General features: G+C 53.9%; 1 protein-coding gene across 1 annotated transcript in view; it reads right to left on the reverse strand.

The window, feature by feature from the left end:
- Positions 1-8,402, reverse strand: part of LOC139702646 (cell adhesion molecule CEACAM5-like) — a 57,177-nt gene extending 48,775 nt beyond the window's left edge. The window contains exons 1-7 of the mRNA XM_071604175.1: positions 8,306-8,402; positions 7,094-7,453; positions 3,077-3,355; positions 2,314-2,568; positions 1,921-2,187; positions 1,158-1,278; positions 168-220 (exon numbers count right to left, since the gene is read on the reverse strand). Of these exons, the coding sequence (XP_071460276.1) occupies positions 168-220; positions 1,158-1,278; positions 1,921-2,187; positions 2,314-2,568; positions 3,077-3,355; positions 7,094-7,453; positions 8,306-8,369 (1,399 nt within the window). The 5' untranslated portion in view covers positions 8,370-8,402. The remainder of the gene's footprint in view (positions 1-167; positions 221-1,157; positions 1,279-1,920; positions 2,188-2,313; positions 2,569-3,076; positions 3,356-7,093; positions 7,454-8,305) is intronic.
- Positions 8,403-16,991: the final 8,589 nt, after the last annotated feature.

Raw genomic sequence — 16,991 nt, forward strand, 5'->3', positions numbered from 1 at the left:
AGTCTGGGCTGTCTTGGCCAGGTGGGTCCCCTGTTGTGTTTGATGACAGGGGTCCTTGAATCCCCAGTGTAAACATTCAACCCTGGACGTGTGGTTGTGGGCAAGAGTGGACACTGTGGGGCAGGCCTAGGGGCTCCCAGTCACCCTCAGGCTGAGGGGACACTTACCGGGTCTTGATGCTGGGGTGCGGTGGTCTCTGAGGCCAAGCTGGACACTGGCCCTAGGAAAAGTCAGCCTTATTCATGAGGGTCATGGACTGGGGCAAGATAGGGGATGAGGAGGGTACCCCATTTCCAAGGACAGTGTGAAACCTTCCTCTCCCCATCAGGTCTGGGTACCAGGGGGCCCAGGAGAGGGGAGCAGAGGAAAGGCCTTAAGAAGACACTGCTGCCCTGGGCCAAGGTGATCGACCCTCCCAGGTGCAGACCCAGGAGAATGTTGGCTGAGGGACCCAGAAAAGGGACTGAAATTGAGGAAGGAATTAAAGCAGGAGAGTTTGACTGAGTGCAGGATGCATGCCATGGGGGTGGGGACAGGGAAGCAGGGTCACCACGTAGGCAAGACGTTTGGGAACCACGTGCATCTTGAAAATCCCTGACCCCATTGGTGATCCTGCTGTGGAGGACCCTCTGCTCAGGCCAGGAGATGAGGTAATGTGACAGTGGCCTTTTGTGCTCTCCACCCACCTGACCAGGAGACAGAGAACTTTCCAGGACACACTACTGGCTGGGCCCTGGGATCCCACCTCACACATCAGGGGCCTTGGGTCACACAGGAGGTGTGGAGAGTGGACCCACCTTCCTCTCCAGGCCCCAGCCCTTGCCCTGAGTGACCTGGGACAGGACCCCTCATACACATAGCTTCAGCCCTCTCTTGGTGTGGGGGCAAACACTGCAGGAGGTGCCGTTTTTGAACACTAGTTTAGGAGGGACACCAGTGCTGTGGGGACAGGTCCTGGTGACCAATGTGCAGAGGAGGCAGCTGTTGAGCAATCAGCCCAGGGCCAGCAGCTGGTGAAGGACGGGGGTTGCTGGGGTGAGAGGGGAGGGTCCCCGGGAAGTGGGGAGGTCGGAGTCAGGCCAGAGTCTGAGGATGGGTCTCCTTCCCTCAGGCCTGGGGTCACCTGGGGTGGGATCAGGTGGGGGAAGACTGGGTACCTTCCAGTTCTTGTGTGGAGCAGGAAACACCCCAGAGCAGCCACCAGAGCCACCCCGACCAGGACCCCAGTCACGATGCCAGCGACGGCCCCCACAGGGAGGCCTGGGGTCCTCTCTTCTGCTGAAAGAGAAGAGAAAGGGGCTGAAGGTCAGGTCTTCAGGGGAACCAGCTGGGCCCTGCAGGGGGCCCACAGAGGGTGGAAGGAAATGGCACCAAGGTCCCAGTGCAGTTTGTCATGTCGTCACCACGTCCTCCCGACTCTCTGCTTCTGGCGATTTCTTCATGTTTGGTTTTGAAACCTGCATGTGCTCTAGCCTGACCCTCTCCACACGCAGCTGGGCCACATCCTGCTCATGCTCCTGTTAAGGTCTCTTCCTCTTTTCTTTTATTTTAATATATTTTTTACATATTGATGGACCTTTATTTTATTCATTGTTTGTTTGATGCTGAGAATTGAACCCAGGTTCTCACACAGGCCGGGCAAGTGCTCTACCACTGAGCCACACCCCACCCCTCTCTTCCTCTTTTCTTCCTTCCCATCACAGGACAGTGTCAGTGGGCAGCCCTCACAGACTGTCTAGCCCAGGCCCAGCCTCGGGTACAGATCAGAACCAAGGTGACATCAAGGCACCTAATTTCCGGGTAGTCAACCACATTCTCTCCAAGCTCTGGCATCTACCCCATGCTCATGGCTGGTGCCATATGATGGCCCTTGACGGTGAAATATGTGAGGGAAGCACTGGTGGCACGGGGGCCACTCACAGATCACAGCCAGTCTGTAGCGGTCACTCCTGGAGGAACTGGCGGGGTTGGAGGCCTCACACTGATACTCCCCGGCATCCTCCTCTCTGACGGGGTCTATGCTGAGGGTCCTGTGGTCCGGGGACAGCTGCATCCTGTCTGTGAGCTGCAGAGTCTGGCTATTGAAGATCCACGTGATGGAGATTCCAGGGTCATCTGAGAGGCAGGTCATGGCCACAGAGTGTGGTTCTGTGTTGGTGGCTCTGAGGGAGGGCTGGGCCACAAGCCCTGTGGAAAAACAGCAAGGGGCTGACTGACAGCGGGTCTGAGACTAGGAAGTAACTTCTTCCATGTTGTTTCCAGAAAATCAAAACTCCACCCAGTACTTGATACTGTGCTCCAGGGTCCACTTACCAGAGACGGTAATATTCTTGGTTGTGGTCCTATTGAGGTTAGTGACAGAGTTATGGGCGACACACACATAGAATCCACTCTTATTTGTAGAGAGGTTGGGGATTGAGAGTTGTTGTGTGGATTCCAGGGGCCTCCCATTGAAAGACCAAGAGTACTGAGCAGGCGGGTTAGAGTCTGCGTGGCAGGAGAGGTTGAGATTTGTCCCTAGACGGAAATGTGAGTCTGGGGGGTTTATGATGGGGGCATCAGGGCCATCTGGAGCAAACAGAATAAAGCCACATGTAATGTCATCAGAGGGAAAGGGAAGTTCCTAGACTGTAGAAGACCACAATATAACTACTGATCCAAATCACAACCTTGTTTCTTTTTTTTTTTTTAAGTCACAACTAGGCTGGGGAGTACAGGGGTACAGCACCTGCCCAGCATGCAAGAGGCCCTGGGTTCAAATCCCAGCACCATACACACTCACAGAAAGTCTCAACCAAACCCCTTGGTTCACTGAAATGAATCTGTGACATTCCCCTGCTTCTCAGTTCCAGGTGGCTGACCCCAGGCCTCTCCAGGGAACCACAAGCCCTCCCCTCCTATTCATGGCCCAAGGCTGGGCCTGCCTGGATAATCCTGGGGCAAATGGCACAGCCCGTCCAGGTGCCCAGGAGAGAGGGTCTGTGTACTTGGACCCAAGAGGGACTAAGTGGCCCAGCCTCTGGCCCTGTGTATTTGAGTTCACAGCCAGGGTAATGGAGGAATAGAAGTTACTCACAGGAAGTATTCAGAGTGAGTGGGTCACTGCGGTTGGCACTCACTGGGTTCTGGGTTTCACACTCATAGGGTCCTGTGTCATTCCTTGTGACATTGAATAAAGTGAGAGTCCTGTTGTTGTTGGACAGCTTCAGCCTGTCACCATCTGGGATCGTCTGATTGTTTATCTTCCACAGGTAGCTCGCATAATTAATCTCAGGTTCACACGTTAATGCTAGAGAGTCCTCACCCTCCATGGGTTGGGAGTTGTTGATTGTGATGTTGGGTTTGGGTAATTTCTCTGTGCAGACAACAAACAGAGAATTGCCCTGTGATCTGCACAAAGTTGTCTTTCCACTTGGGCTGGCCTCTCACCTCCCACCAACCTGAGTCCTGAAGAACCAGGCAGAGTGGGTATCCTGGGCAGATGTAGGAGGATCTGAGGGATCAGAGGAGGTGGGCCCCCTGGGCTGTGTCTGGGAGAAGCACAGAGTTTCTCACAGGTGCACTTAATTGCAGAGTTTGGTCCTGGACAGACCCAGGACTGGGAGTTAGAAACCCCGTGTCTCTCCTGGTCCTCGCTGGCCCTGGCTGGCCTTGAGATGCAGAGTCCCTCCATCTGCACAGACTCCAGGGCTCGGCCCACGTGTGTGTCCTCTGAGCCTTTGATTCTCAAGGCCATCCTAGAGGTGGGTCATGATGGGACACCCCATTGTGCCTAAACCCCAAGAAGACCCCACAGCCTGATGTGAAAATGGGGTGTGTGAACAGAACCCAGGATACCAGGGGCAAGCTTGGCATTCCGTTTGGTGGTCATCCTGGGGCCACAAGGGGGACAGTTCTGCTCAGGTGTTTCCTGGTGACTGACAGGAGCCAGTGACACCTGAAAGGCAAAGCATGAGTCCAAAGAATGCTCTAGGGAGAGGGGGAAAGACAAGGTTTAGAGCAGAATGATGTTCCTGTCCTTGGTCTTTACATCCTTCTCCCCCTGCAGAGAGCAGGTGAGGCATGTGGAATTGTCCTGAGAGACCAGTGGATGGTTCCAAACACATCATCACTAAGAGGTGGAAGAGGGGACCAGGACCTTGCTGAGAATACGGCCCTCGTGGGCTTGTGTGTGGCAGACCTGGGGTAGAAATGGGGGATGTTAAAGTTTTCCCATATGGGAAAATAGTTTTTAATACCCAGGATCTAAGACTCCTTTCTGAAAGAAATATTTCTCTAAGGAGCACAGTGTCTTAGTCTGAGCTCTGAAGTCCTGAGGGGTCACATTATGACCCAAGGCAGATGCTAAATTCAGTTTGGAACCAGGAACCTCCTGAGTAAGGAGACACCTATGGGTCCTGGTGGAGGACTGAACTGGTCAGAGGGGACATCTGAGGGTCTCTGTTATGTAAAATGAGGCACAACACCAAATTCAGAGAAGTATTATTGATCATGTTAATCAATCTAGAAGTCTATGTTCCCAATTGCTATGGAGACTCAGGGAAAGTGGGAAGCACCTGACACAGGCCTGTGGAATGCCTTCTTCCTTTTCTTTTCACCCCAGGAAGTGCAGTGAGATCATCAAATTGATCCAAATCAGAGCCTAGAGCCTAATGTAAATGACCGTGGCTGGAGCATCACACCATGTGGGGACAGACCTCCCTTGTGGTGATGGTGTCCTCCTGAGGACACAGGCACATATGCAATAGACAGTTATCCCCTGAGACAGCACCCTTCAGTCCAGCTCCCCCTTGGGGAAGGTCCTGGGAGTCACTGGAGGAGCGTGAGCCCCACTTAGGGACCAGGATGGAGCCACCAGTCATCTGGTGTAAGGAGCCTGGGACCTAGGGGCTTGCCGCCCTTCCTGCCTCTGCCCCCCTGGCTGAGTCAGTGCAGAGAGTCGATGGAGGAGATGCTCAGGCCTGTGTCCTCGCCTATTTCACGTCATTGTCATGGAAGGAAAGAGCCCTGGAAGGGACACAGTGGAGGCTCCTTCACAGTCGGGGATATTGCCCCTAATGCAGCCTGACAGGGGCACCTGCCTCGACTGTTTCTGTGGACTTGACTCCTGCCCAGGAGGGGCCTGGCCCCAGGTGTTAGCAGGAAGTAGACAGGACAGATGGCCATTAGTGCAGGAGGGAAGGGCATGGCTCACCGTGGAGGGCAGGGCCAGTCCTGCCTGAATGAGAAGGAGGGAGAGGACGGACAGGCAGGAGCAAGACAGCCAGAATCGCCATGGCAGTGAGCAAAAGCCCCAGGTCCAAGTGCCTCATGGCCACCTCAGAACTGACCCAGGGCCTCCCCGAAGACTCTCCAAAGCCCGGCCATCCTAAGGGCATCCTGTGATATGGCTCGTGAGTGGCCTCAGGAGAGGTGGTTGGTGGGATGCAGCAAGAGCCTCAGCCTCCAGGAGGGACAGGGAGCAGGTGGCAGAACCCCCTGGGATTGCACATGCAGATTCCAGGCTCTGAAGGGGTTCAGGGTCATTCATTCATGAACCCTCCCCCACTTATCACAAAACCATTGAGAGTTGGCCACACACTGGGCCCTGTGCTGGTTGCAGGGTCCAGTGGGGAGAGAGAAAGGAAAGTCCTGTTCCTTACGCTTCAGAGGGCTGGGCTGGTGGCGCACACCTATAATCCCAGTGGCTCAGGAGGCTGAGACAGGAGGAACATGAGTTCAAAGCCAGCCTCAGCAATGGTCAGGCTAAAGCAACTCAGTGATACCCTATCTCTAAATAAAATACAAAACAGGGCTGGGATATAGCTCAGTGGTCGAGTGCCCCTGAGTTCAATCCCTGGTACCCCCATTCCCCCACTCTCCCCAGAACAGAAAGAAAGAAACACCTTATGCCACAGAGGGAGTGACACCCAACACACCAGGAAACAGGAGACTTCAAGTTCAGTGAGGGAGAGTGTGGACCAGCTGGGCGAGGGGGAGGCCTGGACATTCTGTTGAGGCAGGTAATTTGGTTTCAGGGTAAAAATTGATTATCCTCCATTTGTTCTCAACTCCCAGACCAGACTGTCCCCTCCAGCTGCCAGTGCCCTGAGCCAATGACGGGTCTCTGGTCCACAGACGCCTAATAGGCCCTCAGCATGCAGAGCACGGGGCTCTGGCTACACAGTGACATGCACCACTGACCTCCCACACATGGTCTGTGTTCCCCGTGCCTCAGTTTCCCTTTACGGGATACATGGGAAGTGGTGTCTGGTTCACCATGTTGTCTATAAATCAACCTTGAAATACTCACAGTAACTGACCTTGCTTTAGAGGAGCTGCCCCCAAAGAACAAGCCCCTACTCTGATCTGCCTCCCAGTGAGAGCGCCCTGGGCTGGTCCCGGGAGGACCAGGAGCTCCAGGGGCATCTCTTTCCTCTGTTCCTCCCCTTGGGGACATGGACCTTCCTGTGGAGCCTCATAGAGGTCCATCAGGGCACCTGATTGGCCTGAGGCACCTGTCCCTCTGTGCTCACCACACCTAGTCCCAGGAGAAGGAGATGCCCAGGTGCCCTTGCCCAGATGTGGCTCCTGGGACTGTGCCCTGGCTGGTGGCCACCTCCAGGAGCTACCAGATCAGGTAGCCAGTAAATCATTGCTCCCCAGCAGCCCTCAACAAGAAGCCAAACTCCAACCCTGGCCACATGTCCTCAGGGTCACCTGGAGCCAGGAGCCTGGGACAGAGGTCTGGAGCAGGTACACCCTAGGACTAACCTTTTCTGTGATGACTTCAGGGCCCTCAGGCCAGGCCTGACTTAGTCCTGCAGGGTCTTTCTCAGGGCCATGCTCCTGGGAAGGACACAGGGGCTGGGCTGAGACTGCTCTGCCTGGTCTGAGTCTCCCACCAGACCACCCTGCTCTCTGCCAGTGGATTCAGGTGGAGGAGTAGGATCTTCTGAAGTCTGTCTACACTGCGTGTGTCCTGCACTAAAGGCTCCAACTCCACTGTGGGGACGTAATGCACAGGAGGAGGTAGGCAGACCCAGGTCTCAGGGTCCTGTGTGTGCAGTGGATTTAACCCCTCCAACACCCAGAGGACTGGGGCATCACTCACCATGTACGCGGAACTCTCCAGTTGCTGTTTCAATTTGAAAATTGGGAGTTGTGGTTTGCAGGGTGTAGAATCCTGTGTCTCCCTTTGTCACATTCACGAACAGCAGGGACCCATTGGGGTATATTGTCTCTCGACCACTGAATGCAGGACCTTGGATAGCTGAGTGTGTGAGATTCGAGTAGGATACAATGAGAAGGTTTGGGGTTGTTATTTCCCCTCTGTACCAGAAGTAGCCTACAGTGTTCTCCGACACATTGTGGAGGAGTAGAAGAACGTCTTTCCCTTCAGCAACATCGAAAGGCACTGGTTTAATACTGAGCTGGGCAGTGGGGTGCGGGTTCCAAAAGGTTAACAGTGAGACTAGGAGGGAAGAGAGAAATCCATCAATACTGGGCCCTTCGTACTGAGTGGAAAGATGGGGCCCAGGTCCTCAGCAGGAGTTTTCATCCTCAGGGTTGGGGTGTGGTGTTAGTTTGTGTCCCTGGGTCAAGGCCAGCAGCATGACCTCCTTTCCTTCAGACCCCTATACCTGTCATCCTCTCTTGGGAACAATTTCCTCAGGTGTCTGCAAGGCTGGCCCCTCAGTGCCCTCAGATCCCTGCTCACACCCAGGGCACCTGGGCACCCGCCTCCCCTGACCACCTCCTTACAGACCCCAGGTGTTCCCTGTGGACATTTCCCTGCTCTCTGCCCTCCTAGATCTACACAGCACCTGGCCTCACCTGCAGATCTCCCTCTGGCCTGGCTTCCTGCCCTCTAGAGAGGAAGCTCCAGGAGGCAGAGACTAGTCTGACCCTTATTGTAACCCAGGGCCTGGAACAGGCTCAGCCTCCTGTGGATGAGTGAAGCAGTGTCCCCACCCTAGGGTCCAGGTGTCTGTGTGCCAATGTCTGAGGCTGGTGGCTGCAGACAGTGTCTACTGCTCTAGTTGCCTTTCTATTTGGAGAGTGGCCCTGACAGCTGTTAACACCAATTTTCAAAATATAATGGCCCCTGGTGATTCACTTGGAAAAGAGAACCCCTGAGCTTTCCATCCCCCTTCATCTGTTCCTCTTGGTGAGCTTCTCTCTGTCTCTGTTTTCTGTTCCCAATGGATTCCCAATGGGACAGAGTGAAGCCATGTGTCCACTGTGAGGGCCGTGTCCTCCCCAGGGGGCACCAGCAAGACTGTGCTCCACCTCCCGCCCTCCTCTGGGAACTGTCCCCTCTTACCTGCCAGCAGGACCCCCTGCCAGGGGATGCCCCCTCTGCAGGGACAGGCTGAGGGGGGCTGCATGGTCCCTGCTGCTCTGTCCCCTCTGTGCAAGGAGCTTCACTGAGACCCGCTGGGAAGCCGAGGTCCAGGCCACTCAGCCCTGCTGCCTGCTCCTCTCTGAGCTCAGCCTCCTCCCAGGGCAGGAGCACTTTCCTGGGTCACAGGGCTGGGGGCGGGGTCTCTGCTGAGGAACCTCTCTGTCCCCTCCCTCTCAGTCCTGCCTCCTGTCCCTTCTGCTTTCCCTGTTGTGTTTCACTACTGCATGCCACACCCTGAGGAGCAAGGCAGGTGGGGACGCTGTCCCCTGAGAGCAGTGGCTCACCCAGCACTGGCCTCAGCTGTGTCCTGGCCTCAGGGCTCTCAGCACCACACAGGGAGCCCCTGGGGTCCCCTCACCCCTGGGCATATTTCCTTTATGACAGAGAACCTCAGTTGAGCCCTCTTTTTCCCCATGTTCTCAATTGCTCAGGGAAGGTGGCTTTCCTCCCAGCAGGAAGGGGACAGAGAGAGCTCTGGGGTCTAGAAGGGGGCCCTCTGAGTGATGGCTGGTGAGGGGACCCACTCTCTGTCCTGGTGTCTCCAGCTTGGCCTCTGAGTGGCTGTCTCAGGACTTCACACACTTTGTGTCCTGGGAGGGGAGGACTGTGGTAGTGGAGGTAGGTGACCGTGGGCTCCATGGTCCTCAGGGAGAGATTTTAGGGAGACCCCCACTCTTCATTTTTTGGTGCAGCTGTGGCTCAGGCCTGCCCATGCCTTCCTTGGGTGGCCTCTGTCCTCTACCTAGTGATTCTCCTGTGGTCACCCTGACTTTTTTTCATGGGTGATGCCAGGAGGCAGGGCCTGCTCAGAGCCCCCTGGCTGTGCAAGGTCCTCACAGAACCAGTAAGGAGTGGGGGTGGGAGACACCCTGCAGTCTATTGGGGATGGAAATCAGGCCACATTTCCACCTCCTGAGACAAAGCCTAGTCCAAGCCTCAGCATCAATTTGCCAAGTGTTGACTGAGCATCTCATGTCGCCCCCTGGTGTTCAAGAGGAGAACTGTGGCCAATGTCAGGGTCTGTAGCAGGGATGCAGCCCAGCGTCTAAATGATGAAGGCTGGCCCTGACCCTGGGCACAGGTGGCCCTGACTTACAGGCTGCAGAATGGGTCCTGCTTACTCAGGGTCCCCAGGCCTCCTGGTTCTGTCCAGTAAGTCTAGTGAGAGGACGGGAGCTGTCCTGGGGTCTCCTGCTCCAGAGTAGGAGAACTGTGCACCCAGGGGATGGGCAGCCTCAGGAGGGGCCATCTGTGCCTGAGGGTTCAAAGGAAGGACCTCAGGAAGTGTCTCTTGAGGCTTTATGGTGGAAGCACTAGCTTTGTGAGCTGGGTCTGCAGTTGGCTGCTTGTTTCTTGTCTTTAAATCCTTGGATCTTCGTCTCAAAGGGCCTATTGGAGTCGTCGTGTGAGTATTATAAAGATTATCTGGCCAGACACATGACACAGCCTCTCATCCCAGCTGTTCAGGAGGCTGAGACAGGAGGATTGCTAGTTTGAGGCCAGCCCAGGCAACTTAGTGAGACTTTGTCTCAAAATAAAAAATGAAATGTATATTGGTGATAGAGTGCCCCTGGGGCCAATCCCTAGTCCCTCACCTCTCTCTCTCTCTCATACACACACACACACACACACACACACACACACACACACACACACTATCTAAGCAGAGTGGGTGTATTTTATACATCTTTCTTAAAAACTTTTAATTGTGTAATACTTATAACAAAAATGTGCTATATTAACCCTTGTAAATGTGCAAATACATGCCATGATTCCATTCAAATATATAACGACCACTACTATTTCCAGGATTATTTCATCACCACTAAAACTCTAACCATTAAGCTATCACATCTCAGGACTCTCTAGCCTTGGATAACCTTGAATCTATTTTCTGTCTCTATGAATTTGCCTATTCTAGATATTTCATACAAATGAAATTATACAACCACATACCATTTGCTTCTTGTTGAATCAGGTTTTCAGGTTTCTTCAGGTTGTAATGTGCATCAGAACTTTATTTTTTATGGCCAATCAATAATGCAACATATTTGTAAGCCATATTTATTTATGTATTCTCTGTTGATGGACACGGGGTTGTTTCCACACCTGCCTGTTGTGAAGAATGGTGTGGTGAGCCTTAGCCTGGGGGAGCTATTGGAGTCCCTGTTTCCCATCCCGTGGGCACGTGCCCAGCCATGGGAGTGCTGGGTACATGGGCTTCTGCCTGGCTCTTGCAGGAAGTGCCCAAGAGTTCTCCACTGTGACTGCAGCTCTTCAGAGTCCCTGGGGAATGTAGGAAGGTGTGGAGTGAGATGTCATTGTGATTTTGATTTGCTTCCTTAGTGACTGATGACACTGAACTTCTTGTCATGTGCTTATTGGCCACTGGAACATCTCTGGAGACAGGCCTTCCAAGCCTTTGCCCTCCCTCTTCTCTTTCACTGCTGGGGATTGATCTGAGGGGTGCTGTACCTCTGAGCTACACCCCCAGCCTTTACATGTATTTATTTACTTTTGTTTTGGACAGGTGCCCAGGCTGGCATCAAACTTGTGAATCTTGCATCTGACTCCTGTGATTACAGGACTGTGCCAGGGTCCTTGACCTATTCTAAATTTAGGTTCTTCTTTGGGTGCAGGTTTATACCCATTTGTTATATAATCTAGACATGAAATCCATATCACAAGTTTATTTGCAAATATTTTCTCCTGGCATTTCACTTGCTCTTAAACTCATGCCACTTCTTTGCTTATAAGTAATTTTGATAAAAACATATGGGTTGATACTCATTTTGAAAAACAAGTTCAGTCTTTTATGGTAAATTCTTTTAAGTTTTTAAAAAATAAATTAATAAATTCATTTTCACTTTTTAACGTCTTTACAAGGAAGGATTCATTTTCCTGCATCCTGCTTGTTGGAAGTACTGCTGAGGATCAGATCACAGGCTTCCTCTTCCCAGTGTGCACAGAGCTCCCCATGTCCATGATGTCATGGACCCAGCAGGTGTCACTGATGTGTGGCTACAGAGCCAGGAAGCCCTCAGTGCTGTGGAGGTTCAAGCAGCCGTGTGGCCATACCTTGACACATGTCTTCTCCAGGGACTTCAAGTGATTGGTAGTGACAAACATCAGTCTCTGCCCTCTTACACTCAGTTCTTCTGCCAAGAGGGGGAGGATTTCAAATGCCGAGTTGTTACTGGAGGTTGGTGTAGACACTGTTGATTGTCACAGCTGGGGGTGGGGGTCCCACTGGACTTAGTAAAAGAATCCCAGATGGTGCTCAACACCCCACAGCACACAGCCCCACAGGATGACCAGCCCCAGTGTCAGTGGAGAGGAGAGGAGAGCCCTGCTCTGCACCCTTCCCCGACCTTCCCAGAGCCTCCCCTTCCCCTGCTTCTTCCCATCCCTCACCACCCCTCCCCCACCAAGGCTCCCTCCCATTGCATCTTCAGTTTCATCCCTTGAAGGTGCCCTTTGCCTAAGGTCAGCCCTCACCTGCCCTCCATGGGGGCCTCTGTTTGCACCTGGCAGGAAATATCAACTAGAGGGCATGCATGCTCTTCCCTGAGCTCAGGGGAGCCTTGATGTCCCAGTCCCAGTCCTGGGTGGAGCTGAGGATTTGCTCTAGAGGGAGCTCCTGGGACAGGCACCTGGGACCCAGGGAAGAACCTCATGTAAGAGGTTTTTGCACCTGGACTGGTGACCCAGAACCAACGCCAGAGCCTAGGTCATTTGGAGGGGGAATGTCAGACTCAGTGGCTGGACACTCAGGGCCCTGATGCCTCTGCCCATGTGACTGGGGGAAATGTCTGCAAGCATGTGTCCTGAAAGGCTGTGTCACCTGGGATTTTTGTAAATAGGTGTCAGCAGGGCTGCTGTGGAACATTCCAGAGTGGACCTTCTACAATGGGATACGGGACCTCCCAGGTATCCTCATTTGGAAGAATCAGGAGGGATGTGACAGTCACCAGGCACAGATGCCTATCAGGGCTTGAGGGAGCAGGAGGGCTCTGGTCCTCACTGTCACCCCTGATTGGGGACCAGGAAGTTGGGCGTGTGTGGTCCTGCCCATTCACCTCAGCAGGGGACTTTACTGGTTGTCTGTAGGGAACTGGGCTTCTCACCACCCCCTTGCAGGGCAGAGGAGGATCTGGAACCTTCCCCTAGAGTCAGACAGTGGAGGAAGCAGGTGAGTTAGGAGATGGAGGTGGGAGCTCTTGGTTGATGGGCAGCCAGGAGGCGCCCAGGCTCTGAGTGCTGCAGCTGACAGTGGTCAGGGTGGTCCTCTGGGAATCCAGCCTTGTCCCTGCAAATGTTCAGGAACTTCCCACCTCTGTGCTCCTCAGTTCCCTTCCTGAGCTCCTAGCCACAGCCACCCTCACAGCTGAGGCCCTGGGTCCTACACCAGCACTTTGTCCCCATCTCACTGTGCAGCTCTGTGTGGCTGCCCACCTCTCTCCTACCCCCCAGGTCTTCTGAGTGGATGTCATTAAACCTCTGCCCCCACGAGGGCAAAGGGCCAACTTAAGGCAGAGTCCTTCCTGTTGTGCTGTAGGACCTGCACTGGGGACCCTGAGTCCTGATTATCAGGAGTCCCCAGGAGGTGGCAGCAGCTGAGCAGAGCTGGGGAGCCAGGGACTGGGGTGGGTGGGACCCAGGAATGACTGAACTTGCTAGTGTAGATGGCAGGTGGCTTGTGCTGTGGGAACAGGGAATTTAATGGGAAATGTGAGGTTTTTCTTATTTCTTAGATTTTGGGGTTTCGAGCTGCAGGATCCCCTGAATATCCCTGTCAACATCAGTGCTATGCATGCACTGCTCAGACTTCAGGTTCCACACTCTGATGCAGGTTGGTACTGGGAGCATCATCAGCCTGGCCCTGACTCTCTGCATGTGCAGCTGTGCAGACAGCTGTGCTCTCTGCTAGGAATAGTGCTCCTTCCTCCCTGGGCCTCCTGATCCCAGCTCCCTGACGCTCCAGCCTCACAGCAGACCCAGCAATCACCCCCCATCTCAGTCCTCACAGAAGTCCATGAGCTGACTGCCCAGCAGCATCGTGCCTGTCATTGGCTGTGTGTGCTCCTGATGTCTCCTGGTGCTGTCTAAGATCCTGCAGGTATCCTGAGGGGGGTGGGGAGAGAGAGAGAGAGAGAGAGATCGAGCGCAAGAGCGAGCAAGCACACCTGCATACATGTGAAGCCTCAGGCTAATAAGGGATTTTGAGATTTTGGGGTTTGGAGCTACAGGTTCCCCTTGAACGTCCCTGTAAACCTCAATGCTATGATTAAACATCATTAAATAGATGTCTATTTAAAGCAAGAATAGAAAGAGTAGGACTTGAAAATGGTGTTTCCTGTTGTGGGTTGGGCCACTCTTCTTCGCTGTTCATATCCTGTTGGGAACTGTCCATGTTAGATGGCACATCCACACTGTTGTCCACGGACCTTGGATTTCCACTCACCAGACAGGAGCAGGGGGTGGACTGCAGGGGAGTGACCTGGAGGGCTCAGCATGTTGTCCTGCTGTGTCCAGATCTGCCACAAGAAGAGTGTCCTCTGGAGGCCCCTCTGTCTACAGTGTATGCAGGGAACCTGCTGTGTGCCACATTCCTGAGGTCACCTCAGAGTCACCCCCAGAAAAGGCCCACAACACTGGCTTCCCATGTGTGGGCTGTGGTCAGGGATGTGAGCCTGGCTCTCCGGGTCCCTGGAGCTGCCCTCTCCGAGGCCCAGGTCTCCTCAGGAAGCTCTGCCCCCCACCAAGTTGCCCCTCACCAACCCTCCTGTGACTCTGCCTTGTCCTCTGCTGTCCTTCTCTGACTGGTGGCTCTGCCCCTGTCCTTGCACCTCTGCACTGAGGCCCAGTCTTAATGGTGATCAGTGAGTCTGGCGCTTGCTGTAAGGTTTGTCCAAAGACACAATTACCACAAATTTGGTTAGAGATAGTAACTGGCTTCTGTACCTGTTTCTGGAATCAGGCAGGGATCAGAACCAGCAGCTTCAAAGAACCCCAGGGCTGCCACGTGGCCCAGCATGGTTTATGGTGGAAAAAGGAAGTGAGGTGTGGAGACCGCAGTGAGGTTCAGAGCCTGGCTGGTTTGCTGTGTTTGAATCAGGTGGCTGCCCAGGACAGACTGATTGACACTGTGACCCACTGAAGCTCCGTGGCTGTAACCAACAGTCACTCGGCCGTTGTACATGAGTAGACCGCTCTGTTGATCAGTTTCAGTGAGTACAAATGACTCCATCTGTGTTTGTTCTTTTGGGCTCATTATGGCTTCCTCAAGGTTTTATTTAAGAGGTTTGTTTGTTTTGTTTTGTTTTTGGTACCAGGTGTTGAATCCATGGGTGCTTAACCACTGAGCAACATCTCCAGCTCTTTTTATTTTGAGACAGGGTCTCACTAGATTGCTTACAGTCTTGCTAAGTTGCTGAGGCTGGCCTTGAACTTGATCCTACTGCCTCAGCCTCATGAGCCACTGGGATTACAGAAGAGCACCCAGTCCAGAGCTCCCCAAAGTACCTTGTGAGACTGTCAAAGAAGGCTCTGGAAGGGCTCTGTGACACCGGAGGAGGGGGAGATGGGGCCTCCTTTCCTCTGGGATGACTATGGTTTGTGACATCCATCCAGTGATTGAGACTGGGAGGAGGAGGGGTCAGAGCAGGGCAAAGACACACTTTATTTATGGGCAGAAAGACCCTTTCTGTGCACGCAGAACCGAGTGGCCTGCATCCTGAAGGTCAAGCAGGAAGTGTCCCTTGGGAGCCTGGTGTCTCAAGAACTGAGCATCGGCCTCCCCAGACACAGACTCCAGGATGCGCTGACACAGGAGGGCCTGGCCCAGGTCTTGCTCCAGGTGACCAGGCCTGACTCTCTGCAGAAGGACCCATGTAGCACTTATGGGAACCCAGAATTGGCACTTCCTGTCACACATGGAGGAGCTGGAGCCCCTTCCCTCCTCTCCAGTCCTGGACACCAGAGATGTTTGTGACGTGGCTCTGAGACACATGCCCCAGAGACTCAGCCTCTCCACACACCTCACAGGGGCACAGTCACACCAGGTTTGTCTAGAGGCACCTGGAGAAGGACCCATGGAGTGGGCTGGGCAGGGCAGGAGGGCACAGGCACTGTCCACAGAGCCAGGCTGGGCAGAGGCACCCGCTCTTGGACAGTGACTTCAGGACATGCCCTTGGAAGGCGAGCAGCAGGGCCCAGGGCTTCTGTGTGTCCACTTCTCTCCAAGCTCTCTGTCTCAGGGCCTTCTCTGGTGATGTGGTCAGTCCTGGGTGCTGGGGGAGGGGGAAACTGAGGGACATAGTGAGCGCTCAGCTGGAGGGGTCTGCCTGCTCATTCACTAGTCACCCACCTGGTGGGAACACTGGGATGCCTCTGTCCTGAGTGTCCCTTGTCCTGTCACTTCTTGCTTTTTACTTTTTCTTTTTTTTTTTCAGGGCTGAGCCCTGAACCAAGGGCACTGCACATGCTAGGTAAGTGCTTGTCCACTGAGCTAAATCCCCAACCCCTGTCCTGTGACTTCTCTGGAAACACTCCTTCTGAGAAGGGTCTGTGGGGCAGGACCCACCACTATGCTCAGGGCAGGGACCTGAGGGGTCTTTTGCTCCTGGGAACAGGTGTGGGTGGGCATCAGCACATCAGCTCTGTGGTTGAGGATCTGAAGCCTAGAATGTGGAGGACGTCACCCACCAGCAGCTCCACCAGGGACCCTCTATAGCTCCAGGGCATGGGGGACCCCTGGAGTTGTCCATGATGGTGCCCACCTGTGCCCAGCTGTCCCCCACAGGGTCATAGGCACATTACAGCAGCTTCCTTCAAACTGAGGCTTAAAGGTACACAGTTCTCAGGGCCCTTAGGGAGAACCAAGAAGAAGAGAGGCCTGGGCCTTGGGGAGGACAGAGGCCAGGCCCGTTATGGGGAAGCTGCTGTCCTCACTTCAACAGCATTACGTGTGTCCAGGAATCCAACACAAAGCCACTGTCTGTGATCAGGACCTGCCTCTCAGATGATGCTGGAATCTCCATCAGGTGGATCTTAAATAGCCAGAGTCTGCAGTTCACATAGAGATTGTAGCTGGGTGCATGAAGGCCATGTTGGATGAAGGCCACTCCCTGGGTAAGGGCTGGTGTTTGCTGGTCCAGGAGGGTGAGGCCTGCAGGGGTTGGTGCAGGCCTGGTGGTGGGTGCTCGGGGCTTTGCGGTTCATCCTTAGCAGGACTCAGCCTGGGCTTGGGTCCCCTGTGGCAGGTGTGCCTGGGAGCATCTTCCAGGGGGATGGTGAAACCATAAGGCTGGAGAGACCTTCTCCTTTTAGCACTGTCTCTCACTGGGTCTCAGCCCAGGTGCCCCTGTCCCTGCAGAATGCCATCTCGTTCCACAGTGGAGATGGCGCAAGTGAGACCTGCAAAGGGGGGACCTGGGGTTGCAGAGGACTTAGGTCAAGAATAAGGTGTGTCAGATCACGGTTCTGAGCATTTACTGACTCAGTTCAAGTTCTCAGGAAATTCCACCTTTAGCAACTGTAAAAACATAAGTGTCTGATAACTGCCTCATTACAGCAAAAATATTCAACAGAGATGAATAATTAA

This window comes from Marmota flaviventris, chromosome 18, assembly GCF_047511675.1.
Source record: "Marmota flaviventris isolate mMarFla1 chromosome 18, mMarFla1.hap1, whole genome shotgun sequence".
NCBI lineage: Eukaryota > Metazoa > Chordata > Mammalia > Rodentia > Sciuridae > Marmota > Marmota flaviventris.